General features: G+C 36.9%; 1 protein-coding gene across 2 annotated transcripts in view; it reads left to right on the forward strand.

Annotated features, from left to right (window-relative positions):
- Positions 1–27982, forward strand: part of CFAP299 (cilia and flagella associated protein 299) — a 639242-nt gene that overhangs the window by 602758 nt on the left and 8502 nt on the right. For both annotated transcript variants that reach the window (XM_060093181.1, XM_060093191.1), the window contains one exon: positions 12256–12385. In XM_060093181.1, coding sequence (XP_059949164.1) covers positions 12256–12385 — 130 coding nt within the window. The remainder of the gene's footprint in view (positions 1–12255; positions 12386–27982) is intronic.

A 27982-nucleotide genomic window follows, 5' to 3' on the forward strand; every position in this document is an offset into this window, starting at 1 on the left:
AGAACATCTCAATATTCATAATGTAAAAATGAGTGTGAGGTTGCTGACTGGAGCAATAGTTCAAAATATATTCATATTCACAAAATTTGAGGCGTCAAGACTTCCAGATAGAAAGAGTATGTTAAGTCAAAGAGTGTTTGTTATTTTTAAGTAACAGAACTCTAATCTTGTAATTCCAGTAGAAGCAACAGAGATTACTTATCTACACAATCTCCTTAGCCTAAGATAAATGCTCACTAACCCCAAAGAGAACAGTTACCAACGATAGCCATCAAATTTTGGTCATTTTCTCATTCTTTCCTTGCATTTGACAAGGGGATCTCCTCATTGTTTTTTCATGCCTTCTATTCCTTTTGGTTCTCATGGCACTGTCTTACTCCTCGTACATTCATATGCAATTCTCTGTCTCCTTCTCAGGCTCGACTCTTATCTATACTCAGTGCAAACTGTGACATCAAAAACATAAAATGTGTCTACAAATAACAAACGTTGGTGAGGATGTGGAGAAAAGGGAACACTTGTACACTGTTGGTGGGAATATATATCGATATAGCCACTGTGAAAAACAGGTTCCACAAAAAAATGCCATATGATCCAGCAATTACACTCCTGGGTGTGTATATGGAAAAAAAAATGAAAACACTAATTCTAAAAGATACATACACCCCAATGTTCATAGCAGCACTATTTACAGTAGCCAAGGTTTGTAAACAACCCGTGTCCATCAACAGATGAATTGATAAAGAAGAGTTGGTGTATACACAAACAAACACACACACACACACACACACACAATGAAATATTACTCAGACATAAAAAAGAATGAAATTACGCCATTTTCAACAATGTGGTTGGACCTAGAGTGTATTATGCTTAGTGAAATAAGTTAGACCAAGAAAACCAAATACTTTATGTTATCACTTATGTGTGGAATCTAAAAAATAAAACAAACAAATGCATATAACAAAACAGAAACAGACTCACAGACATAGAAAACAAATTTATGGTTACCAAAGGGGAGAGGGAGGGGAGAAGGGACAAAATAGGAGTATGGGATTAACAGATACAAACTACTATACATAAAATAGATAAGCAGCAAGGATTTACTGTATAGCACAGGAAATTATATTCAATATTTTGTAATAAGCTACAAATAAATACCCTACCTAATACATCATTATTCTGGACATTAAACAAGAGTATAAAGGTGAAAGCTCTGTAAATGACAAAGCACTACATCAATATAAAATAACAAGTGGCAGTTGTTTCAATAATAATATCAGAAAGAGAATGAAATTAAGGTAGGGCTCTCTGGGACACCCACCCCATCCCTGAAGAAAGAAACCAGAAATTCTTTCAGGTTTCTGCCTTGGGAAAGTGCTTCCTTTGCAATCTCTTCACCGGGAATGGCCACATAGCCCAGTTTCTATATGACTAGCCACTGGCATTCTTGCTTGACCTTGAGGTTCTCACTTTATGATTTGCAACTGAGAAGTTGCAAATACTTCTCAGGATGTTTCTAATACTTGCTCTGATTGCAAAATCAGAAAGAGCTTTGTGTAACTCATAATTCTATCTCCATAGACTTACTATGGGAAGATATGGTTATAAGTACATCTGTGATTATCACCTGCTTCTTTCCCATTGCATGGAGCTAGCAATGAAGCATTCCAGACATCCCACCAGAGGGCTAGGGTCTTCAGTGAGGAGGCCAGCATAGGAGTATGGAAGAAGTTATGGAATACTTCCTCAGAATCTCTCCCTGTAAGAAGGGTTCCTCTTGACAAGGGTTACATTATTCTCTATTGTTGGGGACTTATCACAAATAGTCAAGTATCCCAGGTATTATATTACATTCATTTCTCCCTTAGCACCTTCCATAACCAGTCCATATACTTGACATTGCACTTTGGGTTCAGAGCACATAACATGATGAACGTGCTAGACAGGTGACCATCTGTTTTCTGACTCAAATGAAAATTAGGAGCAATAGCCTGCTGGCAATGAACACTCCCTTCTATCCACTTCCTTAAAGGGTTAGGAAAGCCAACCTTACCAGCTCTCCTTGCTTCCTTTGCTCTGAGCCACTCTGGCCCCAAAGGGAATGCACACCCAAACTTTCTGCACTTTGGTAGAAGGCAGTTAATAATCACATTTCACATTTAATTCTCAATCCACAGTAATTTGCTTTCTGCCTCATTAGCAGTAAATTACTGAATATCTCTCATAAATGTTAACACTGATTATGAACATTTTTCAGTTCTTATCTAATCTAACTTTTACTATCTTTTCTACCTGGAATGCTTGGCCCTGCTTCTTTCCATCAGGAAAATCTCATTAGAAATATATTTCAGCAAGATATGTATTGTTTTTAACCTCTACCATCCAAAAATACCTCACACAAATTTCTATTGTATCATTTTTCATGCTGTATTATAATCCTTTGTTTGCATTTTTGACATGTTGAATTGAATTGAATGACACTTCTGACTACCTGTCACTAGGGCTTTTAACGTTCTCAATTATTTTAGTAATTACAGTAGGTTGTTCAACAGTTATTTATATTTTCCCAACTGACATATGCATTTATTAAATAGCTGATTGAAGTTAGAGATACATTATATAGTCATGAATAGAAGCCAAGTTAACTAACTTATGGAAACACTAAACTTTAGATTTCATATTCTTACCAACCAAAATAACTGACCAAACCTATATTTTTACATGGAATATGATATTTCAGGAAATTAGTTTGTTATAGAATGTTTTACTGCTTTGATATTATTTGAAAAATAGAAAAAGAACAGGAGTGTTTATTATTCTAGATTAAATTTCATGTCTCTATACCACAATTGCAATTTCATATAATATAATTTTTCCACAGCAATAAAATAAAATAAAAAGTATCAACCATAAGAAAACATGTTTTAGCATTTTTTAAACAACTTTATCATATTTTTGGCAAACTTCGGAAACATTCTGCACAAACATTGGATAAATCAGCTCTAAAACAGCAGTGTTTAAATGGTTTGTAGGTGTAGAGACCACACATCTCAGTTTTCCTGGCATCGTCTGGGCTTACTCTTATTGTCTTGGCACAATTAGTAGCAGCTTTCTTCTTTCACAGAAGGAGGCTAGTTTGGACAGTAAAACTGTAAAGCCATCCTACTTACAGACTGTCTACACAGAGATTAAAAAGGAGACAATAATGTTTAATGCTTAAATGTCCCCATGACTCTCATAAAATCCCCTGAATTTTCATTTGTCAATAAAAAATCTTTTTTAAAAGAAATGAAATATTGGTGTAAACCACTGTCAGTTGTTTTTTTTTGGTTTTTTGTGTTTCTATTTATTTATTTATTTGGCTGCATCAGGTCTTAGTTGCAGCACGTGGGATCTTCGTTGCAGTATGTAGGATATTTCGCTTCTGCGAGCACACTCTTTGTTGCAACATGGGGGCTCCAGAGTGTGCGAGCTCAGTAGTTGCAGCACACAGGTTCTCTAGTTCTGGTGCACGGGCCTAGTTGCCCCACGGCATATGGTATCTTAGCTCCCCAACCAGGGGTCGAACATGAGTCCCCTTCAATGGAAGGTGGATTCTTAAACACTGAACCACCAGGGAAGCCCCTCAATAAAAATCTTTTGATTTCACAAAAACCGTTTTTGTAGGTTTTTTATTTTATTTCTGTTTTTTACAAATTTCCTTTAAATATGAATATCTCTCTGTCCTAAAAATTATACTTTATAAATATTCTTTATTTTTCTCTCAAATGAAATGTTTTTTTAACTTTATAAGCATATTCAAGTATTAGGTACTGTAAATGCCTACTGGTCCAACTGTTTAAAACCCAAAAATATTCCATAATAGAGATTGAAACAACTCCCTCCTAATCATTATGAACTATTGGTTATATTCATGGGGAAAATCTCTTAGGTGGTAATAGCTTCTATTTCAGTGATGTGTTCTCTGTGATTTCAAATTTCCTGTTCTTGTGGTAGTGATCTTATTTTTTCCCTATGCTTTATGTACTGGAGACTACAATTGTTATAGTCATTATTTTTGTTCTGTATTCACCCCTAAGGCCTTGGATTGCCTTTAAATGTATTTTTATGTGCAATTTTTTCTAATCTTTGATATCATTGTCCATTTTGTGCTTCCATAATTTCCCTAAATATGCCATTTCCACTCCATTTGAAGGAAGATATTGAGCAAAACTAGAGCAAACAAGTATTCTGGGGACACGGCTTTGAAATTTACTCCCCCTGGTGGTCCAGTGCTCTGTTGTCGTGTAATGTCATAAAAATATTTTCTCTGGTATCAAGAGTTATCATGTAAAATAGATGACAAACAGGTAACTGTTTCCAAAAACATACATGAGGACCCCCTTATTACTTAGTGAACAGATTTCACACATATTTATCTCAATTCATTATCCCAACTTATTTGTGTAAGTTGTGTATAAGTACACTCTCATACAACAAAATGCCCAAACCTTGGCTGTTTTTCATGGGGAGCAAATGGAAAATTGTTCTTTTATTCCTAAACCTTAAATAATTTCACATAAGTTACCCCCTAATTTCTTCTATCTATTTTAGATACAGTATGTTTGAATTTTTCTATAAGTATTTTCTAGATGTGACCACTTAGACATAAATTAAAATAACATATAAGAACTCATTGAATCAAAGGAGGCTTTCATAATAACAGTCTATTACCATTGTAAAGAGACTTTGCAATATATAGTTCAACCTCTAAACTTTAGATAAGAGAAAACTGAAACCACTGCATGAGGGTTTCAATTTCCTAAGTCCCAGATCAATGTTTTAGATCAATTCTCTTAATTACATTTTAAAATAAATTTTCTTGCTACTTCTTTACTTTAATTCTGTAATAATTAAAAATACTGTAATAAACTGGATCACAAATAATAATAAAGATGGACATATATCATTAATTTAGTCAATGAACATTTTTTGAGTGCCTTTTTTTTTTTTTTTTTTTTTTGGTACACGGGCATCTCACTGTTGTGGCCTCTCCCCTTGCAGAGCACAGGCTCTGGACGCACAGGCTCAGCGGCCATGGCTCATGGGCCCAGCTGCTCTGCGGCATGTGGGATCTTCCCGGGCCGGGGCAAGAACCCGTGTCCCCTGCATTGGCAGACGGACTCTCAACCACTGTGCCACCAGGGAAGCCCCGAGTGCCACTTATTGATAGAGACAGTACAGCAAGTTTAAACAGGTTTAGAAGGTGGGAAAAATTTATTTTCTGATATGTGGAGATTGAGGAGTCTATGATTTATCCCAGTAAGTATTTACAATTGAACAGGTCATGTGGATAAGCAGCTCAGGTGAGAGAACTGATATGGAACAGTGGTCGGGGTAAGCTGGCATAGAGAAGATAGATTTAATTATAATATATTAGGATAAAAGTGTGATGACCTGGAGAGAATCTAAGTTTGGGGAAGTTTTTAAATCTCTTTTCTCTTTTTTCTTTTCCCCTTTTTATTCCTTTCTTTCCTTTTTTACTTCTTTCTCTCTCCCTCTCTTTTTTCTTCCTTCTTTCTACTTTTTCCTTGTTTAGCTGAAATTTATATGTTTGTTAGTTCTAGGAAAAGTTTTATAGTGAACAAATGTATGGATACAAAGGGAGAAAGGTGGGGTGGGATGAATTGTGAGATTGGGATTGACATAAATACACTATTGATACTATGTATAAAATAGATAAATAGTGAGAACCTACTGTGTAGCTCAGAAAACTCTACCCAATGCTCTGTGGTGACCTAAATGGGAAGGAAATCCAAAAAGGAGGGGACATATGTATACGTATAGCTGATTCACTTTTCTATACAGTAGAAACTAACACAACATTGTAAAGCAACGGTATTCCAATAAAAATTAATTGAAAATAAAAGAAATCAAGAAATAGCAGATTAAAAAGAGCATTTGGATTCGTGACATCAGCAAGATAGCAGAGTAGGAAGCCCTGGACTCTCCTCCAGCAAATACACAGATTCAGCAATAATTCCTAGACAAACTCCCTTTGTGAGGAATCCAGAAACTAATTGAAAGGTCCCTGTACCCCCAGGCAAATGTAAAGCAAGCCTCACCAAAGCCAGTAGAGAGGTTTGGGACACCTTCTTACTGGAATCCTTACTGCCAGCATAGCACCATACTATGAAAAAGAAACACCCTAGCTCTCAGCTTCTCCCAAGGGAGGCAGGGGTTGGTTTGTGTATCCAGACTCCCAGCTCTTCTAAGGGGGGGGGAGGGTCCCCAGAGGACTAACTTCAATTTTGCCAGTCTTGGAGTTCTGGTGGGCCAGGCACATTCCATGCACCTGGAGGAAAATGGCGACAGCAGCTTGGGCTGGTAGACATCATATATAGACCTTACTCCCTGCTCATCACAGAGCAAGTGACAAAACCCACAGCTGCCTGCTTCTCCCTGGGGAGGGAAAAAGTTAGAAGAGGCCAGTGAATCTCTGTCCAGTTGCTTGGTGGAGGTCTTCTCCTGTATAAGGCCAGTCCATGAAGACTGGGAGAAGTGCCTACTTTGTCTAATATGCAGGCAGCAACACAGAAAGTCAAGGAAAATCAAGAATCAGGCAAGAATGTCCCCCCCAAAAGGAATAAGATAAATCTCCAGATACTGACACTACAGAAAGGTACTGATAGTATACCTAAAAGAGAATTCAAAATAACTGTCATAAAGGTGCTCACTGAGGTCAAGAAAACAATTCATGAAAAAAGGGAGAAATTCAACAAGGAAAAAATATTAAAAAGTACAAAACAGAAATCATAGAGCTAAAGACAATAATTAAACTTTAAAAAAAAAAAAACTGGGGCCTCCCTGGTGGCGCAGTGGTTAAGAGTCCACCTGCCGATGCAGGGGATATGGGTTCGTGCCCTGGTCTGGGAGGATCCCATATGCCGCGGAGCGGCTGGGCCCGTGAGCCATGGCCGCTGGGCCTGCGCATCCGGAGCCTGTGCTCCACAACGGGAGAGGCCACAACAGTGAGAGGCCCACATACCGCAAAAAGAAAAAAAAAATAAATAAATAAAAATTAAAATTAAAATTAAAAAAAATAAAAAAAACCCACTAAAGTCTTTCAACATCAGACTAGATTAAGCAGAATAAAACATTGATGAACTCAAAGACCAGTCATTGGAAATAATTAAGTCAGAGAAGCAAAAAGAAAACAATGAAAAACAGTGAAAAAACCTTAAAAGAGTTATGGGGCACCATCAAGGAACCAATACACATATTATGGGATTCCAAGAATGAGGAGAGATAAAGGATGAGAAAAATTATTCAAAGAAGTAATGACTGAAAACTTCCAAAATCTGGGGAAGGAAATGGACATCCAAATCCAAAAAGCTTAAGGGACACGAATCAGATAAATCAAAGAAATCTACTTCAAGACACACATTATAATTAAATTGTCAAAAATCAAAGACAAAGAGAGAATTTTGAAAGAAGCAAGAGAAAAGCAACTTGTCACATCCAATGGACCCTCCTCGCCTTCCTATAAGACAATTAACAGATTTTCAATAGAAACCTTGCAGGCCAGAAGGGAGTGGGATGATAGACTCACACTGCTGACAGAAGAGAGCTACTACCAAATAGTAATATGCCCAGAAAAACTGTCCTTCAAAAATGAAAAAGAGATAAAGACTTTCCCACACAGAAACAAATGCTCAGAAAGTTCACCACCACTAGATTTGCCCTACAAAAAATGCTAAAGGGAGTTCTTCAAATTAAAATGAAAGGATGCTAAAGAGAAACATGATAGCATAAGAAAGTATGAGACTCATTGATAAAGGTAAATATATTAAAAAATTCAGAGTAGTGTATTACTGTAATGGCAGTGGGTAAATCACTTTTAATTCTACTATAAAAATTATAAGACAAAAGTATTAAAAAATAATTATAACAAAAAAGTTAAAGATACAGTATGAATAGATATAAATTTTGACAATAGCATAAAGTACATGGATGGGAGAAGTTAAAATGTAAAGTTTGTGTATGTGATTAAACTTGTTATTATCATCTTAAAATTAACATTTACAACTATAAGATATTTTATGTTAACCCCAAGGTAACTACAAAAAAAAATACTTATAGAAGATACACAAAAGAAAAAGATCAAGTATTCAAAATATATCAATAAAAAAATTAACAAAACAAAAAGGAAGACAGCAAGAGAGGAAAAGACAGAAGAAAGAACTCCAAGACTAACAGACAACAATTAATAAAATGGCAAGAGTAAATCCTTCCCTATCAATAACTGCTTTAAGTATAAATGGATTAAACTCCCCAATCAAAATACAGAGTGGCTAAATTGATTTTAAAAAACAACATATATGTGGTCTAAGAGAAACTATTCACAACAGTCAAGATGTGGAAACTACCTAAATGTCCATTGACAAATGAATGGAAAAAGAAAATGTGGTATATACATACAATGGAATATTATTCAACCTTTAAAAAGAAGGAAATTCTGCAATATGTGACAACACGAATGAAACTTGAGGGCATTACGAAAAGTGAAATAAGCCAGTCACAGGAAGACAAATACTGTATGATTTCACTTATATGAGGTATCTAAAATAGTCAAATTCATAGACTCAAAGAATAGAATGGTGGTTACGTGGGGCTGGGGAGGAAGGGGGATTGAGGAGTTAATAATCAACAGGCATAAAGTTTCAGTTAAACAAGATGAATAAGCTATAAAGCTCTGCTGTACAGCATCGTACTTATGGTCAACATAATGTATTGTACACTTAAAAATTTGTTAAAAGGGCAAGTCTCCTGTTAAGTGTTCTTACCACAATAAAATAAATTTTTTTTAGAAAACGTACTTGTTTTAGATTCTATAGACTAGGTCTGAGACTGTATTCTAGTACTTACTAGTAATGTAAACTTCAAATTTTTTATTATCTTCTCTTAGCTCCAGTTCACTCATCTATATAATAGGAATAGTAATAAATAATATATAGGGTTCTTACTAAAATCAAATTAAACCACATAGATATAGGAATATCATAGTTCTGTTGTATATTAGATACATCTTCTCATACAGAATTTTTTATGGCAAAGCCTTTTTATAGCTCCTGCCTCTTTAGGATCCTGCTTTCTCTACTTTTCCCTCTTCACACCATGGAAACATGTTCAAGAATATTTCATCTTTTTTTTATAAAAAGCTGACCTTTAATTTTTTATATCCCCAGTGCTGCCTTAGTTTTCTTGTTTACTTTATAACTAAATTAATAAAGGAATTTTTTATTCAGTAATCTGTTCCCCTCTTCCCTTAAATTCTCTATAACTGAATTTTGCTTCTACCATTTCATTTTACTGCAACTGCTTTTCCTGTAATATCCTTCCAAGTGCAAATTTTGATGAACTCTCTGCATTCCTTATCTAATATATGAGGCATTTGACACTATTGTCTTTCTTAAAGTACTATTTCTTGATATATTTTCCTCTCTTCAGTTTTTGCAACTAAGTAACTCTTTCCTGGTTCTTTCTGATGCTTCAGATCACTGTTTTTTACTCTCTTTTGCTGATTTCTCTTCCTACTCAATAAAATTGATGTTCCAGATTTCATTCTTATCTCCATCTTCTCCTTTGTCCATCTCAGTCACCTCTTTGAATTTAAACACTGCTGATACTTCTAGATACATTACTCCATCTAAGAAAACTCTCTAACTTCAGGTTTTCATCCATTATCTATTTCTTCCATTAATATGCATTTAACATCTACCATTGTGAGGCATGGGCTGAAAAAAGGAATTGGAAATAGGGCAGTAAAAAACACAAACCAAGATCCTTGCTTTCATTTTCTTGGATATTTCATAAGGATTTCAAGTTCAAGACGTCTAAAACTGAACTACACACCCCCCACCCCACCTCCTGCAATCTGTTCTTTACCTTGTATTTTATTTCCTAGTAAATAATTCCATCCACTTAGGTATTCAAACCAGAAATCTGAGAGTAATCCTAGACTCTTATCTCATTGATGTCTTTCTCATAACCATTAAATCCACTTTTCAATGTCTTCTCAAATCCAGTCCCTCATCTTTATCCACAAGTACACTTCAAGATCACCTGGGCTCTGCATGTATAAAAGGGGGTAGTGTTATGGCTACTTCATGGTGTTGACAATAAGGTTGATGAGATAATAGATTCATTTGTTCATTCAGAACAGTACCCAACACATGGTGTGGTGCTTATTAAATAAGTGTTAGTAATCTCTATTAAATACTAATAATTATTAGCTATTAGAATTGGTATGTGAAATGAAACCTGTTTCCCTTCCCTGCCTAGTAAAACAAAAGTATTGATTAACAATCCAAATCACTTCATCAAAAGTACCACGTGCTACACAAGTTAACATTTTTTGATAAAGTGTATATATATAAAATCTGCCTGTACTTCAATAAGTCTTTTAATTTGAGGTCTGAGCAACAAGATAAGAATGTGTGATATAAACCATGCCACTCTGAGCATAACTATGACTCAAACATTTTATTAGGATTATGTATATCTATATATCTCAGAAATATATGTATGTGTGTGTATACATATATATATATATAAGATTGAGGATCATACCCATGTCCCCTATTCCAATTTGTGAATCTCCTAACTGAACAGGCAGGAGGATGGAGGTCAATTTATCTTCTTTATTATGGATTAAACTGAATTGGGGGACCCAGCTTTGGTGCATAGTCAAATTGGCTTGTAATACTTTTACCACTGGATTGAATTTATCACCAGTACTATAGGCTGCTCTCCTATCATCACCCTATTGGGCATTGAGCCTGCCATTATAAACTTCACTCATGAAAGCTAGCTAAAGTGAGGACCTAGAAAGCCATGAATGTTTAGCTCCTTTTCTCAGTTCACTAATCAGATAGTCATTCCTGCTCTCTTGCGGAGGCTTGATTAAACAGACAGAGATGGTTGGAAAACCACTTTTCCTAACACTGTGCCTCAGAAAGGGCAGACACTCCTATGTCTTGGCCATAGAAGGAGTTAGAGGGGAAGAGAGAGAATAGTTCTCACTAATATGCACCCCCAAAGATATAAATATATGATCTATATAATCAGTTTTTTCTGAGTATTAAAAAATTTGAGGGTAAACATATTACATTTTCAGGTAGTAGCAAAAAGGTGATGCCTCAGAAAACAATGTAATTCAGAGTGAGTTTAATCAATGAAATCTACTCTTTCAAAATGAAGAAGAGGAGTAATAAAGGAAAAACAACCCAGAAATAGGATAAGGGGAAAATGATTAAAAATAAATATTACAAATATTTGAGAGGCATACTGGGCTGTGAGCTCTACATGACTTAGCTCTGTGGCTGTCATTTTTAAAGCAAACATAATATTAGAAATATGTTAATGGGAATATGATATGTAAAAATAAGAGTATTGAGGATACTTCCAATGCACATAACAGCATTATATTTGTTTTTGACAAGTAAGTATAAAATGAGAGATGGAAAAAAATAGAAAGTTTCCATAGATGAACATCCAAAGAAAGGATTGAACAGGCAATGTTGAACAGTAGAAAGAACATGCATATGCTTTGAAACACGCAGATCTGGGTTGAAATATTAGCCCTATGATGTATCAGTTGCAGGGTGTTAACTATGTTAGTTGAACTCCCGTAGTATCCTTGCTTTGTCTGTGAAATAAGAGCAAATTCGTATGGGTGTTGTTGTAGAATACATCACATCATGCCTGGCCTCTGGTAACCTCTCAAACACAAGTAGTTTTCTTACTGCCTGGGAAACATATTATTGAAAAATAGAACCTTAAAGAAATGAATTAATTTGTTTTGAATGAAAAGAGGTGACTTAGCCTGCCTTTTCTTCCAGTAAACAGTCTCTTAATACCCTGAATACTCAATATCCTGAAGAGTCTGAACTAGAAGAAATAGCCTTAAATTGCATCAATTTTCTTCTTGACTTCCTGGGAATATGATACTGGAATAGGTCCTAGGTCCTAGAGTGTCCAAACCAGGAAATCATGCAAAACAGTCATAAATATGTATCTAAATGATTTGAAAATAGCCCAGTCTAATCTTTTCTGCAAGAATTTTAATCACACATGTGGTCTACATGGTTGTATGGACTGTGATCCTATCCATTTATTTTGAAGCTGAACTGCCCCTAATATTTTCTGAAATATATTTGTCAATTTAATTCATTATGCATATTAACTCCTAATAAATATTTATTTCTATAGTTTTTACAACTGGGACAGTCATGTTGCTGTTTGGAATTCAACTCCCAACTATGAAGTGATTGCTGATAATCCAGAAGGCTTACTTTTCAAATACAAAAGAGACAGAAAAGTTCTCAACGTGGACCCTAAGGTAAGTCTGCTTTTACACTTATGTATCTCCTCAAATTTTATTGTATCTCTACCATCATTCAAAAATTATTAAATATTTGACCTTAAGCTTTTAAATTTAGAAATGAAAAGCTATGTGGAAACTTAGAGCATCTACTATCCTTAAAGAAAAAAACTTCAAAACAATAAATTATCAGAAATCAACAAGGAAGAATTTTGGGGGAATTTAAATGGAACTCACATGTGGGAACACTTCTCCATGCCTGACAGCAGAATTAGGTAAGGGAGCCAGTGACAGCAAATCTGTTTGCTCTGATTCTGGGGAGTCCAGTCACTTTCTGCTCTGAAAAGGGAGATGAGTCATTTAGGGAAGAGAGACTCTCACCTCACATACGTACCTTTTTTAATGTGACTAACACTGAAAACAGTATTGTGTTTAGTGCATTTCTGAACATTAACTTAGAAAATACATTTGATTTGATTTAAATATTTTAAAAACATGTCCCATGATATTTTGAATTTGTTCAAAGACAAATGTTTACATCTTACATATTTTCAAAGACTACATTTACATCATGACTTTTAATCATGATTTGTCATATAGCTGGGGGCGAAGGTTGAAACGTAAAAGTCGTATGCTTGGGTTGCTTTGGTGTTTTTGTTTTTGTTTTTTAACTTTTGGAAAACACGTTACTCACATGACAGTATCAGTCTAAAATCCAAAGTCAAGAGAAATAATTCTTCATAGTGAAAGAACAGAAATTGTGTGATATGCCTGGGGTAGGTAAAGGATGGACCGAAGGTAAAGGGGAGTCTTAATCTAAAAAAGTTTTCAAAAAGTTTTTCAAAATAAAAAAATATTTAATTTCATATCCACTTAATGTAGTTCTTTGCTCATAAAAAGTACTTAGTAACTATGTGCTCAAAGAATGAATAAAGGAAATTTTGTAGCAAGAAATAGATTCTTGTCTGAATCAGATACAGCTTCAAACACAAGAAACCCCAAGCTGGTGACTTAAAGAGAAAAGAGACTTCTTTCTCTCCCACTCGTAAGTCTAGATAGTGGCTGTCCAAAGTTGGAGTGGCAGCTACACTGTCATCTGGGCCAAGGTGGCCCTCATCCTCTTAGGCCAACATAGATCTCCAGCCAAAACAACCACCTTTTAAACAGAATGTATGGAAGAAGGTGAGTAGGTACAAAGAACATGCCCCCACTGCCTTGTAAGGAAGTTTCCCCAAAGCTACCACACTCATGGTCCCTTATGTTCCATGGCAAGAGCTTAGTCACACGGCCATATCTTGCTACATGGAAGGCTGGGAAATGTAATCTTTATTTAGGTAGCCATATGTCCAGCTAGAAACAAGAGTTCTACAAAAGGGAGAAGAGAAGTTTGTGCAGACAACTAGCAGTTCTGTTACTAGATTGGCCTTATGGACCCCGCCCCCCACCCTTGTGTCCTAGCCCAGCTGAAGACCCCTGCCTTGGCAGGGGAGCTTCTTTTCCTGTTCAGATTTGCACAGGCAATAACAAAACTGATGCTGAGATTGAAATAACACAGGCTTTATTCAATGGCCAGAGAATGGAGAAGCAGGAACTTAGTGCACAAATCAACTTCTAGTCAGGGGGTGATCAAGGCAAGATTTTTAAAGGTAAGGTTAACGACAGGGAGGCATATGCATTGGCTTTCTGGGAATAGGTGGGGTGCTTCCTGGAACTGGTTGCCACCTCCTTTTTTTCCTTCTATGGTGCAGTACTTCCTGTTATGGCCACTGGCAGGCATGTCACTTAGCATGATCGTGTATTACAATGAGCGTATGATGGGGCTCAAGGTCTACTGAAGACCAGGTCATCGGCCATTTTAGATTTGGCCGGTTCTAACTAGTTCTGGTGGCCTCCTGTTTTTCTCTTCTGGCAGTTTCCTGTGAGACAAAGATAACCCTTCTCCACAGCTTACATTCTCTTGGGGGAGGGGGAGAGTTAGAGTTAACAACCATGGTGACAGTTTCTGACCCAACACTATCTCCTTCAAAAGAACACTACCCTTTTTTTTTGTTGTTCTCAGGTTTCTCATTAGTAAGATGAGGGACTGGACCTGAGCATCAGTAGGGCCATATTTATTATGAATCTATGAATAGCAGAGAAGTTTATGAATGCATCTTCTCTCTGGTGGTGCCTCTATACTCATCATAGATGGGTGTCAAAATGTTATCATTTGAGGCAAATTACAGAAAACTTAATAAATAGCATTCACAGAGTCTTTTCCTTTTTGAAGGCTAAACTATGTACATAAGAAAAGATATAAATTGATTTATAGAATCATTAAGATGTATGAAACAAATTTTTGAATCAGTTTTGAATGATATGACACAGATTCTTTCAGGGCTCTATTTTAACTGATGCCATATACATATATCAAGAATGTATGTCATGAATTAGAGTTTTTGTCTATGTCTTTGAAGAATCATTATTGAATCCAAACTGCTGCTTGACTGGTTCAAATAACTTTAACTAAAACATGCATTTACAAAGTAATCAATCATGATCTTTCAAAGACTTAGTCAACAATCCATGAAATATAACATCTTCCTCTTTTTTCCTGGAAGAATTTAATTATAGCTCAAAAGATTCATGATGAGTCTGAAGGAAAGGTACTTCCAAAATCTTGGAGAATGAACAAGGATTTGGTTAACTAATGATAAGAGTTAAGGATTATTGGGTGAGACATCCAATGATATTTGGGTACTTTTATTTCTTTAAATTTTATTTTAAGCTTATCTTTTTACAGATAAAACCTTACTGGAAAAGAATGTTGGTCTCAGCATTAATAAACAAAATTCTAGGCCTTACTTTACTATTAACTGGCTGCATGGCCTTGAGAAATTCACTTTACCTCCCTAGGCTTTACTGTTCACAACTGGAAGATGAGAGTCTGTTGTTGTTGTTATTATCATTGTTTTCTGATCTCTGGAGTCCCTCTACAGGCTCAGACATGATTCACAGAGATTCTGACTCAACTGGGCCCAGAAGTACATATTTTCATAAGTGGCCAGTGTGATTCAGCTGTAGATTGCCATGAACCACAATTTGAAAAAGTCTTATCTATAAAAACACAATAATCTCAAGAGATCTGGTACTCTATTTCCAAACACAAGTGTTCTCAAACAAAATATAACACATATTTTCATTTTTATGGACTAGATATAAAAGTAGCATGTACATCACCTACCTGATTTCTTAGCTTTTTCACCTTCATCAAAGAGCCATGATCCTTTTATATTTCATGCATCCACGTAGCAGCTCTTACAGGCCTGCAGGAGAGTCAAGAAATAAGCTAATATGTCAAGTTTTTTTAACTACAAATAACAATACGAGTTACATTTTTATAGGCAGTATTCTTCTTAATAATTTTGCTGACAATTCTTCCTAAGATGAACACCTTCTAATAACTCCATAGTTAAAATGCTATAAAATGTTGTAAGAACAGCACAACTCAACTCTCCTTCAAGTACTCTCTTTGAAATATTTTATGCTTAAAATTAAAGGGGTCAAGATAAATGAAAAGTGGAAATACTGGTAAACAGGATGTGTTTCCTTTGTACAACACAGATGTAGACTCATTAATTCTGAAGCATGGTTCCTATGAAACATAGTTGTTTGTGAATGGTAAGAGTGGAAAAAAGAAAATTGTGCAGGTCTTAGAACAAGTAATATGAGTTCATTGGTTAAGAAATTCCCAATGCAATAAGAGTTTGGTTGCACTGAAAACAGGACTACTGGCTTTAACTTCCCTGCAGCTGTATAACATCTGGAACAAATAAGGTCAGTTTCTACTTTTGAGTGAAGAATCCTTGTCTAAGTGATTCACACCCACCAAAATGTTTCCATTGTATTATCTTTAGAAGGATTGAAGGGACGCACTTTGCACTCACTCCTCTGCATTATCTGGACAAATGAGAAAAACTAGGCATTTTTCTTTTGCTTTTAGGAAACATTAACCTGAAAGAGTTTGCTTTGAGTCTTAGCCTAACATAGGTGGTCTAAAACCTTCATGATCTACTAATAAAATGAGAGATTGTATAAAATGGTTAAAATAGGAAAAATCTTCCACAGTTATACCAGCTTTTTTCCTTTCCCCTCCCCTCTTCTATTTACTAATGTGAGAACCCATCACCTGGAAAAATGTCTGGTTGATAGGTACTTAATATATATTCATGTAACAAATGATTAAATGAATGATTCCCTCCAAACACACAAATATAATGCTATAGTAATTCAAAGTTGAGGAGTGGATTATGTCACAGATGCTTGAGGTAACAGTGATAGCTAGAAAGGGTACAGTTACACCATTCTGTATTGATCCAAGTAAGTCAGAAAATAAATTACAGGAACTTATTGGTGGAAACAGCTAGTGTTGCCATAATTATAGGCTTTGTTGAGGTTATGCAGAAACCTTTATTTTGGTATGTGCTTTCAGGTGTTCTTGTGCAGTCCCAGGAATATGTAATTTAAGCTGTCTCAAATTAAGACTGTTAAATTAGAATATGTTTTTGATTTATGAACAAATTGACACAAACATGTTAAATGACTTGCTCAAGGTCACAGAGTTCATCATTAGTAGAATCTAGCAATGGAGCTTAAACATAAATTTGAGACACCATAGGGAATGTAAAGATGAGCAAGAGTTCAACCCTTGCCCTTTAAGTGCTTGAAAGATTTTTAAGGAAACAGGCATGTAAAAAATATAACTGCAACATAAGGAAGAAAGTGATATGTTTCAAAAAAGAGAAATGCTTTGGGGATTCAGTGGAAGAAGAGATGACTTTTGATCTAAGGCAGGAGCCAGTGGAAAGGGGATGGTGAGGGGACAGCATTGGGGGTTATTAGGTGATTATTAATAGAAGAGGTAATCTTTTAACTGAAATTGAAGAATGATTAAGAATTGAACTCATAGAGATGGATAAGAAGATAATGCCAGGAATGAAACCTATTAACAAAGATAAGGTTGATGAGTGTAAAACAAAGGCAAAGAAAACCTAAATAGTTCAATTTGGCTGCTGAATTGGTTTGGAGAAGGAGCAGAATGGGAATTGAGCGTGGAAAGGTCATGAAAAGCCTTGAATGCAAGACTGATGAGGACCTTGGAGTAGACTTGACAGGAAATGGGGAAATATGTCCAGGCTCTTGTGCAGGGAAATAACAGGAAGAAAGTTGTGTTCTAAGGAGATTAGAGGGTGTAGATTATGACAGACTAGGGAGAAAGACTGGAGAAGACGAGAGCATAACAGTAATCCAGATGAAGAGCAAAGAGAACCAGAATTAGGGACCCTACCATAGTTAGGATATTTCTGAATTACGTTTTTAGTATCACAACTACTTGGCCATCCAGGTAAAGACAAAACTTAGAGAATATACCAATGAAGAAAAAGTGGTCTTGTTTATGGTTTCCTTTGCTGTGCAAAAGCTTTTAAGTTTCATTAGGTCCCATGTGTTTATTTTTGTCTTTATTTCCATTTCTCTAGGAGGTGGGTCAAAAAGGATCTTGCTGTGATTTATGTCATAGAGTGTTCTGCCTATGTTTTCCTCTAAGAGTTTGACAGTGTCTGGCTTTACATTTAGGTCTTTAATCCATTTTGAGCTTATTTTTGTGTATGGTGTTAGGGAGTGATCGAATCTCATACTTTTACATGTCCCTATCCAGTTTTCCCAGCACCACTTATTGAAGAGACTGTCCTTTCTCCACTGTACATTCCTGCCTCCTTTATCAAAGATAAGGTGACCATATGTCCGTGGGTTTAACTCTGGGCTTTCTATCCTGTTCCATTGATCTATATTTCTGTTTTTGTGCCAGTACCATACTGTCTTGATTACTGTAGCTTTGTAGTATAGTCTGAAGTCAGGGAGCCTGATTCCTCCAGCTCCATTTTTCGTTCTCAAGATTGCTTTGGCTATTCGGGGTCTTTTGTGTTTCCATACAAATTGTGAAATGTTTTGTTCTAGTTCTGTGAAAAATGCCAGTGGTAGTTTGATAGGGATTGCATTGAATCTGTAGATTGCTTTGGGTAGTAGAGTCATTTTCACAATGTTGATTCTTCCAATCCAAGAACATGGTACATCTCTCCATCTATTTGTATCATCGTTAATTTCTTTCATCAGTGTCTTATAATTTTCTGCATACAGGTCTTTTGTCTCCTTAGGTAGGTTTATTCCTAGATATTTTATTCTTTTTGTTGCAATGGTAAATGGGAGTGTTTCCTTGATTTCACTTTCAGATTTTTCATCATTAGTATATAGGAATGCCAGAGATTTCTGTGCATTAATTTTGTATCCTGCAACTTTACCAAATTCATTGATTAACTCTAGTAGTTTTCTGGTAGCATCTTTAGGATTCTCTATGTATAGTATCATGTCATCTGCAAACAGTGACAGCTTTACTTCTTCTTTTCCAATTTGGATTCCTTTTATTTCCTTTTCTTCTCTGATTGCTGTGGCTAAAACTTCCAAAACTAGGTTGAATAAGAGTGGTGAGAGTGGGCAACCTTGTCTTATTCCTGATCTTAGTGGAAATGGTTTCAGTTTTTCACCATTGAGGACGATGCTGGCTGTGGGTTTGTCATATATGGCCTTTATTATGTTGAGGAAAGTTCCCTCTATGCCTACTTTCTGCAGGGTTTTTATCATAAATGGGTGTTGAATTTTGTCGAAAGCTTTCTCTGCATCTATTGAGATGACCATATGGTTTTTCTCCGTCAATTTGTTAATATGGTGTATCACGTTGATTGATTTGCATATATTGAAGAATCCTTGCATTCCTGGAATAAACCCCACTTGATCATGGTGTATGATCCTTTTAATATGCTGTTGGATTCCGTTTGCTAGTATTTTGTTGAGGATTTTTGCATCTATGTTCATCAGTGATATTGGCCTGTCGTTTTCTTTCTTTGTGACATCATTGTCTGGTTTTGGTATCAAGGTGATGGTGGCCTCGTAGAATGAGTTTGGGACTGTTCCTCCCTCTGCTATATTTTGGAAGAGTTTGAGAAGGATAGGTGTTAGGTCTTCTCTAAATGCTTGATAGAATTCGCCTGTGAAGCCATCTGGTCCTGGGCTTTTGTTTGTTGGAAGATTTTTTATCACAGTTTCAATTTCAGTGCTTGTGATTGGTCTGTTCATATTTTCTATTTCTTCCTGATTCAGTCTTGGCAGGTTGTGCATTTCTCAGAATTGGTCCATTTCTTCCAGGTTGTCCATTTTATTGGCATAGAGTTTCTTGTAGTAATCTCTCATGATCTTTTGTATTTCTGCAGTGTCAGTTGTTACTTCTCCTTTTTCATTTCTAATTCTATTGATTTGAGTCTTCTCCCTTTTTTCTTGATGAGTCTGGCTAATAGTTTGTCTATTTTGTTTATCTTCTCAAAGAACCAGCTTTTCGTTTTATTGATCTTTGCTATTGTTTCCTTCATTTCTTTTTCATTTATTTCTGATCTGATTTTTATGATTTCTTTCCTTCTGCTAACTTTGGGATGTTTTTGTTCTTCTTTCTCTAATTGCTTTAGGTGCAAGGTTAGGTTGTTTATTCGAGATGTTTCCTGTTTCTTAAGGTGGGATTGTATTGCTATAAACTTCCCTCTTAGAACTGCTTTTGCTGCATCCCATAGGTTTGGGGTCGTCATGTCTCCATTGTCATTTGTTTCTAGGTATTTTTTAATTTCCTCTTAGATTTCTTCAGTGATCACTTCGTTATTAAGTAGTGTATTGTTTAGCCTCCATGTGTTTTTATTTTTTACAGCTCTTTTCCTGTATTTGATGTCTAGTCTCATAGCATTGTGGTCGGAAAAGATACTTGATACAATTTCAATTTTCTTAAATTTACCAAGGCTTAATTTGTGACCCAAGATATGATCTATCCTGGAGAATGTTCCATGAGCACTTGAGAAAAATGTGTATTCTGTTGTTTTTGGATGGAATGTCCTATAAATATCAATTAAGTCCATCTTGTTTAATGTATCATTTAAAGCTTGTGTTTCCTTATATATTTTCATTTTGGATGATCTGTCCATTGGTGAAAGTGGTGTGTTAAAGTCCCCTACTATGACTGTGTTACTGTCGATTTCTCCTTTTATGGCTGTTAGTATTTGCCTTATGTATTGAGGTGCTCCTACGTTTGGTGCATAAATATTTAAAATTGTTATATCTTCTTCTTGGATCGATCCCTTGATCATTATGTAGTGTCCTTCTTTGTCTCTTCTAGTAGTCTTTATTTTAAAGTCTATTTTGTCTGATATGAGAATTGCTACTCCAGCTTTCTTTTGGTTTCCATTTGAATGGAATATCTTTTTCCATCCCCTTACTTTCAGTCTGTATGTGTCTCTAGGTCCAAAGTGGGTCTCTTGTAGACAGCATATATATGGGTCTTGTTTTTGTATCCATTCAGCCAATCTGTGTCTTTTGGTGGGAGCATTTAGTCCATTTACATTTAAGGTAATTATCGATATGTATATTCCTATTCCCATTTTCTTAATTGTTTTGGGTTCGTTATTGTAGGTCTTTTCCTTCTGTTGTGTTTCTTGCCTAGAGAAGTTCCTTTAGCATTTGTTGTAAAGCTGGTTTGGTGGTGCTGAACTCTCTCAGCTTTTGCTTGTCTGTAAACATTTTAATTTCTCCATCAAATCTGAATGAGATCCTTGCTGGTTAGAGTAATCTTGGTTGCAGGTTTTTCTCCTTTATCACTTTAAGTATGTCCTGCCACTCCCTTCTGGCTTGTAGAGTTTCTGCTGAGAGATCAGCTGTTATCCTGACGGGGATTCCCTTGTGTGTTATTTGTTGTTTTTGCCTTGCTGCTTTTAATATGATTTCTTTGTGTTTAATTTTTGACAGTTTGATTAATATGTGTCTTGGCATATTTCTCCTTGGATTTATTCTATATGGGACTCTCTGTGCGTCCTGGACTTGATTAACTATTTCCTTTCCCATCTTAGGGAAGTTTTCAACTATAATCTCTTCAAATATTTTCTCAGTCCCTTTCTTTTTCTCTTCTTCTTCTGGAACCCCTATAATTCGAATGTTGGTGCGTTTAATGTTGTCCCAGAGGTCTCTGAGACTGTCCTCTGTTCTTTTCATTCTTTTTTCTTTATTTTGCTCTGCATCAGTTATTTCCACGATTTTATCTTCCACCTCACTTATCCGTTCTTCTGCTTCAGTTATTCTGCTATTGATCCCATCTAGAGTATTTTTTATTTCATGTATTGTGTTTTTAATCGATGCTTGATTCATCTTTAGTTCTTCTAGGTCCTTGTTAACTGTTTCTTGCATTTTGTCTATTCTATTTCCAAGATTTTGGATCTGGGAAATAGAATCTTGGATCATCTTTACCATCATTATTCTGAATTCTTTTTCAGGTAGACTGCCTATTACCTCTTCATTTGTTAGATCTGGTGGGTTTTTATCTTGCTCCTTCACCTGCTGTGTGTTTTTCTGTCTTCTCATTTTGCTTATGTTACTGTGTTTGGGGTCTCCTTTTTGCAGGCTGCAGGTTCGTAGTTCCCGTTGTTTTTGGTGTCTGTCCCCAGTGGCTAAGGATGGTTCAGTGGGTTGTGTAGGCTTCCTGGTGGAGGGGACTAGTGCCTGTGTTCTGGGGGTTGAGGCTGGATCTTGTCTTTCTGGTGGGCAGGTCCACGTCTGGTGGTGTGTTTTGGGGTGTCTGCAGACTTTTTATGATTTTAGGCCACCTCTCTGCTAATGGGTGGCGTTGTGTTCCTGTCTTGCTAGTTGTTTGGCTTAGGGTGTCCAGCACTGTAGCTTGCTGGTCGTTGAGTGAAGCTGGGTGCTGGTGTTGAGATGGAGATCTCTGGAAGATTTTTTCCGTTTGATATTATGTGGAGCTGAGAGGTCTCTTGTGGACCAGTGTCCTGATGTTGGCTCTCCCACCTCAGAGGCACAGCACTGACTCCGGGCTCCTCAATTTGGGATGATGTGTTGTCTATTCATGTATTCCACAGATGCAGGGTACATCAAGTTGATTGTGGAGCTTTAATCCGCTGCTTCTGAGGCTGCTGGGAGAGGTTTCCTTTTCTCTTCTTTGTTCTCACAGCTCCTGGGTCTCAGCTTTGGATTTGGCCCCGCCTCTGCGTGTAGGTCGCCGGAGGGCATCTTTTCTTCGCTCAGACAGGACAGGGTTAAAGGAGCAGCCTCTTCGGGGACTCTGGCTCACTCAGGCTGGGCAGGAGGGAGGGGCACGGAGTGCGGGGCGAGCCTGCAGTGGCAGAGGCCGGCGTGACGTTGCACCAGCCCGAGGCACGCCGTGCGTTCTCCCAGGGAAGCCGCCCCTGGATCCCGGGACCCTGGCAGTGGCGGGCTGCACAGGCTCCCGGAAGAGCGGTGTGGGCAGTGACCTGCGCTCGTACACAGGCTTCTTGGCGGCGGCAGCAGCAGCCCCAGCGTCCCACGCCCGTCACTGGGCTCCGCGCTTTCAGTCGTGACTCGCGCCCGTCTGTGGAGCTCCTTTAAGCAGTGCTCTTATTCCCCTCTCCTCGCGCACCAGGAAACCAAGAGGGAAGAAAAAGTCTCTTGCCTCTTCGGCAGCTCCAGAGTTTTCCTGGACTCCCTCCCGGCTAGCTGTGGCACATTAGCCCCCTTCAGGCTGAGTTCTCACCGTCAGCCCCAGTCCTCTCCCTGCGCTCTGACCGAAGCCCGAGCCTCAGCTTCCAGCGCTGCGTGCCCCGGCGGGCGTACAGACAAGCCTCTCGGGCTGGTGAGTGCCGCTCGGCACCGATCCTCTGTGTGGGGATCTCTCCGCTTTGCCCTACCCAGGTATGTGGGGAGTTTCTTGCCTTTTGGGAGGTCTGGGGTCTTCTGCCAGCGTTCAGTAGGTGTTCTGTAGGAGTTGTTCCACGTGTAGCTGTATTTCTGGTGTATCCGTGGGGAGGAAGGTGATCTCCGCGTCTTACTCTTCCGCCATCTTACCCGGAAGTCCCATCCATACTTTTTAAAAGCTCTCAGGTGATTCTTAACTGCAAGCAGGGTTGAGACCAAGGTACAGGATAGAGAAATAGCAGAGAAGTTGTGAGAGAAAATTGAACTCCAAGAGTGGAAGCCAAATCTAATGAGTTTTTGCCATTCTGCACAGTTCAATGAAAATCTGTACCATTTGTGTTATGACTTAGAATCAAAAATTCTGAGTACAAAAATGATTAAGACATTTTGAAAGGAGGATTTTTTTCTGTTGGCTAAACTCCAATTGGTGTTCAAAAGAAAATCAATTGTATGAAAAATGTGAAATTCAGTAAGACAGAGGCTCCTTTTTGTTACTTTGTTCAGTGTCTAATAGAGTGCATTTGAATATAGTTCCCTGATAAATAGCTGATAACAAAAACAAGCAAACAAACAAACAAACAAAAATGTTAACAGATCTTAGAGATGCGTGGTTTCTATTAGATGTAAAAAATTGAAACAAAAGACATTATTATAGCATAAACCTTTCTGGTTCACCCTGAGTGTCACAGAACTTGGACAGTATGCAATGCAGACTGTGCATTGATTTAGCAGGATGCATTTCTTTTCTCTTTACATATCAATACTCCTGTCTATACAGCAAGCGCTCCCCAACCCAGTCTCCTCTTTTTGAAAATTACAACTGTTCAAACATAAAAATGTGCTACTTTGGAATGCAAACTGTTATCACAAGAGCTCTTCATCAACATCCAGCCCACCATGGCTTGATTAGTAGCAATTTCCTTCACTTCAATATAACATTTCCCCTTCCTCTCTCTTAACGCCAGCCAATCAGAAGAACACTAGGCTCCACCCCCTAGAGGTTGAAACTGCATCAGTCTGTGGCAAGGCCCAGGAATTTGTATTTTTTTAACATTTTATTTTATTAGAGTATAGTTGATTTATAATGTTGTGTTAGTTTCAGGTGTATAGCAAAGTGATTCAGTTCTACATTTATATATATTTTTTTCTTTTTCAGATTCTTTTCCCATATAGGTCATTACAAAACATTGAGTATAGTTCCCTTTGTTATACAGTGGGTCCTTGTTGTTTCTGTTTTGTTTGTAGTAGTGTGTATATGTTACTCGCAAATTCCTTATTTATGCCCCACCCTACCTGTCCCATTTGGTAACCATAGGTTTGTTTTCTATGTCTGTGAGTCTATTTCTGTTTTGCAAATAAGTGCATTTGTATCATTTTTTTAGATTCCAGATATAAGTGATATCATATGATATTTGTCTTCTGTCTGACTTATTTCACTTAGTATGATAACCTCAAAGTTCATCCATGTTGCTGCAAATGGCAATATTTCATTATTTTTTATGGCTGAATAGTATTCCATTGTGTATATATATATATATATATATATATATATATATATATATATATCACATCTTCTTTATCCATTCATGAGCCAGTGGATATTTAGGTTGCTTCCATGTCTTGGCTATTGTAAATAGTGCTGCAGTGAACATTGGGGTGCATATGTCTTTTTGAATTATGGTTTTCTCCAGATATATGACCAGGAGTATTTTTAAATATCTCCTCAGGTGAGCTTAAAGATTAGCTGGATTTGATATATACTGCTTTCAATAGTGATATATCATTAGCTATTGTTTTACCTTACCATATGTCAGTAAAGTAATCAAACTTCATTCCTCTAAAACACCTTTTAAGTCAACAGTCTTAATTTTAAGTAGTCTAAATTACACATTCCTGAAACTGCACAAACTGACTACAAAGTACAAACCATACACCAAAGGCTTCTGGATAACCTCCACAGTAATATGAATGACCGCAGTAGATGTTTCCACTGATAAATCGCTGCTATTTTTCCTTCCTTACTTGGATCATTATAGAATGAGGGTGATGGTACTCATTCTTGCTGTCATGGCCTCATCAAGAATCATTTTGTCAGGTAGGTTTGCCCAGAGGCTTATATGAAACATACATGACAGAGACTTATAAAGCATAAACTGAAACGTAGGGCAGAAACCCTTTCTGGTCTCTAGTGCTAGCATATGGCAGGTGCTTAGTAAACATCTGTGGAATGAATAAACTGAATATTAAATATTTGTTAAAGAAATGAATAGGAGGGCCAAAAATTTCCTGGAAACTTTTGAGGTTAACTTTGAAACATTTTAGGATCTTAGACATTTGAAACATATGTAGAGTTAATACTATTTTTAAAGAGTTGAAAATTGCCAGAGTAATTGACTCTGGTGCTTTTCTGTCCTTGGTAGGTGAGTTAACCCTGGGGGTCCTTTGCTGAACTTTGGAGTGCTGAATCTAGGTGTCTAGGACAATGGCGCTGTGTTAGGTTCTTGGTATTTTATTATTTTTTTTAAATGAATGTATAGTCATTATTGTATATGATACAGATGCAAAAAGACACAAAAAATCAAAAAGCCAAATTTTACTTTCTTTTTCTATGAGCAAAACAATATCTAGGTGAACAAGGTTTAAAATTAAATTAACTTCTACTAATGAAAACATATGTTTTCGTTTTGGGGGGTTTTGCTTGTTTGTTTGCTGAATTTAGAGGACGATTCCAGCAATACCTCCTCACAGCTCCTCTTTCCTCTGTTCCGCAAACCCCTAACCAAACACTTGCTACTATTAGTAGGAAAGGTGTTAATTGCCTCCTAATGCTGCCTCTCAGTTCATTGACTATGTTAGACTCATCTGGGCTTGTCACAGGCTGAAATTTCTCTTCTCAAAATGGTGGCCCATAACATTCCTACATCCTTTCCGCAGATGGTTCGAATTTATTCTCTTGAAGCTCCACCCTCACTGAAGGTCCTCAGTTTTACAGTCTGTCTTTTTACAGGGCCCAGGTATATTTCCTATTGGATAGTTTTAAAAAGAACCCATATTGACTAGAATAGGTTTAAGAGAAGCTATGATTTCTTCAAAGTCTGCAACAGCATTCCCTCAACTCCATGCAAACTTGAATTAATGGGACAGGGGATACTTACTGAATCACCAGCACCACTTTTTTGGCTCCTGGATTTTCCTCAGAGGGCTCTTGTAAAAGTTGCTTTTTAACTGTGGCACAGTCACAGTTATTAAGTAAAGCGGAGGCCTTGCCAACTTTCTGGTTTTGCTGCCCAAATTACTGAATGTTTGGTTGATTATACCCCTAAAACACCCACATACTAAGAAGCTTTTAAACATTTTCTCCCCTGGGAAATCACCTGGTATACCTGAACTGGAAGTCCACCACATATAAATTAAGTATTTACTCAACTAACTGCTAAAATCAATGGCCTTGAGGAATACATTAAAAATTACACAACAGAGCTTGGCTTTTATGAATTAAAACTCCTAAAACTTAAATGTGATGACCTCTTCTCAACCTGGAAAACTGATTTTAATTTTTATGCAGTATTATGCAACAACCCCTAGAGATAAGCACATTGTTGTTAATTGTCCAATATATGAACTCATATATAAGGTGTAGCACAGAAAAGTTGAGCTGGAAGAAAGAAACAAAATATATATATATATATATATATATATATATAATTAAAAATTATATATATATATATCAATGCTTAGTAATGAAAGTATGAATGATAACCCTTCACCGTCCAAGTTGAATATCTGCTATGAAAAGAAAAGTACATATTTCAATAAAACATACATGACAAAGGAAAATTGCTGTTTTAAGCCTCCGACTAGGAAAGCCTAATCAAACATTATGCCAATGGTAAAACAGACCAAAACAGAAATGAGAATGGAGAAATTTGAGGAAGAGAGCTTTAGCCCTAATTCATGCTCACTTTTTTGCAAAATTTGTCACAAATCAGGACAAGGAAGGAAAGAGTGGAAGGTTAGTTTCTTGGCTAAATGAAAGGTTTAAATAAGAACAAAATAATTGTTTCCTTCATGATTTCAAAGACTGATAACTAATGATAGAGAAGCAGGCACCAGAAACACAGAATCAGGTGTGGAGTCATTGTTGATGCAATACCACAGTTAATGGATCATTTCTAATTCAAAGAGAGCATGATTTCTTCTGGGTCTCAACAGTTGAACACGTAGTCAGCTCCTTAACGATTCACCACCCCAGCAGATGCTTACAGCTTCTGAGTCACTGAAATCCTAAAGCAGGTTGAGGGATATTGAAATATATTGGAAAATGGAACACACTAACATGAATAGTGATCAAGTCCACTGGCAAGAGAGAAAAATCTCATGTTGATAACTTCTAAATGGTTACTGCTGCTTGGGATGTCTTCAGCATAAATATTGGTGGCCTCAGTGATACACATAGCCTCAAATAGCTGAAGCAAGAGTAAAAAACACAATAAAACAAACAAACAAATGGCAGCCCCAACTTGGTAACCCAGAACACTGCCTTAACAAGCACATGAGGCTGCTCTCCAGAGAATAGGTTCTTAACCTTTTGGGAAACACAACTTATTTTAACAATCTGATACATTTTATGGATTTGCTCAGAAAAGAAAATGCACACATGGGGCCACACACAGAGTAATATAATAATATTTTAGGATATTCACAAGACCTGCCTAAGTCTCTTAATGAATTCCACTTGAGAACTGAAGACCTAAGGGCTCTCCAAAATGCCTGGGATCAATTGAAAGGGGCTAGAAGAACAACAGGACA

This window comes from Mesoplodon densirostris, chromosome 1 (genome assembly GCF_025265405.1).
Source record: "Mesoplodon densirostris isolate mMesDen1 chromosome 1, mMesDen1 primary haplotype, whole genome shotgun sequence".
NCBI lineage: Eukaryota > Metazoa > Chordata > Mammalia > Artiodactyla > Ziphiidae > Mesoplodon > Mesoplodon densirostris.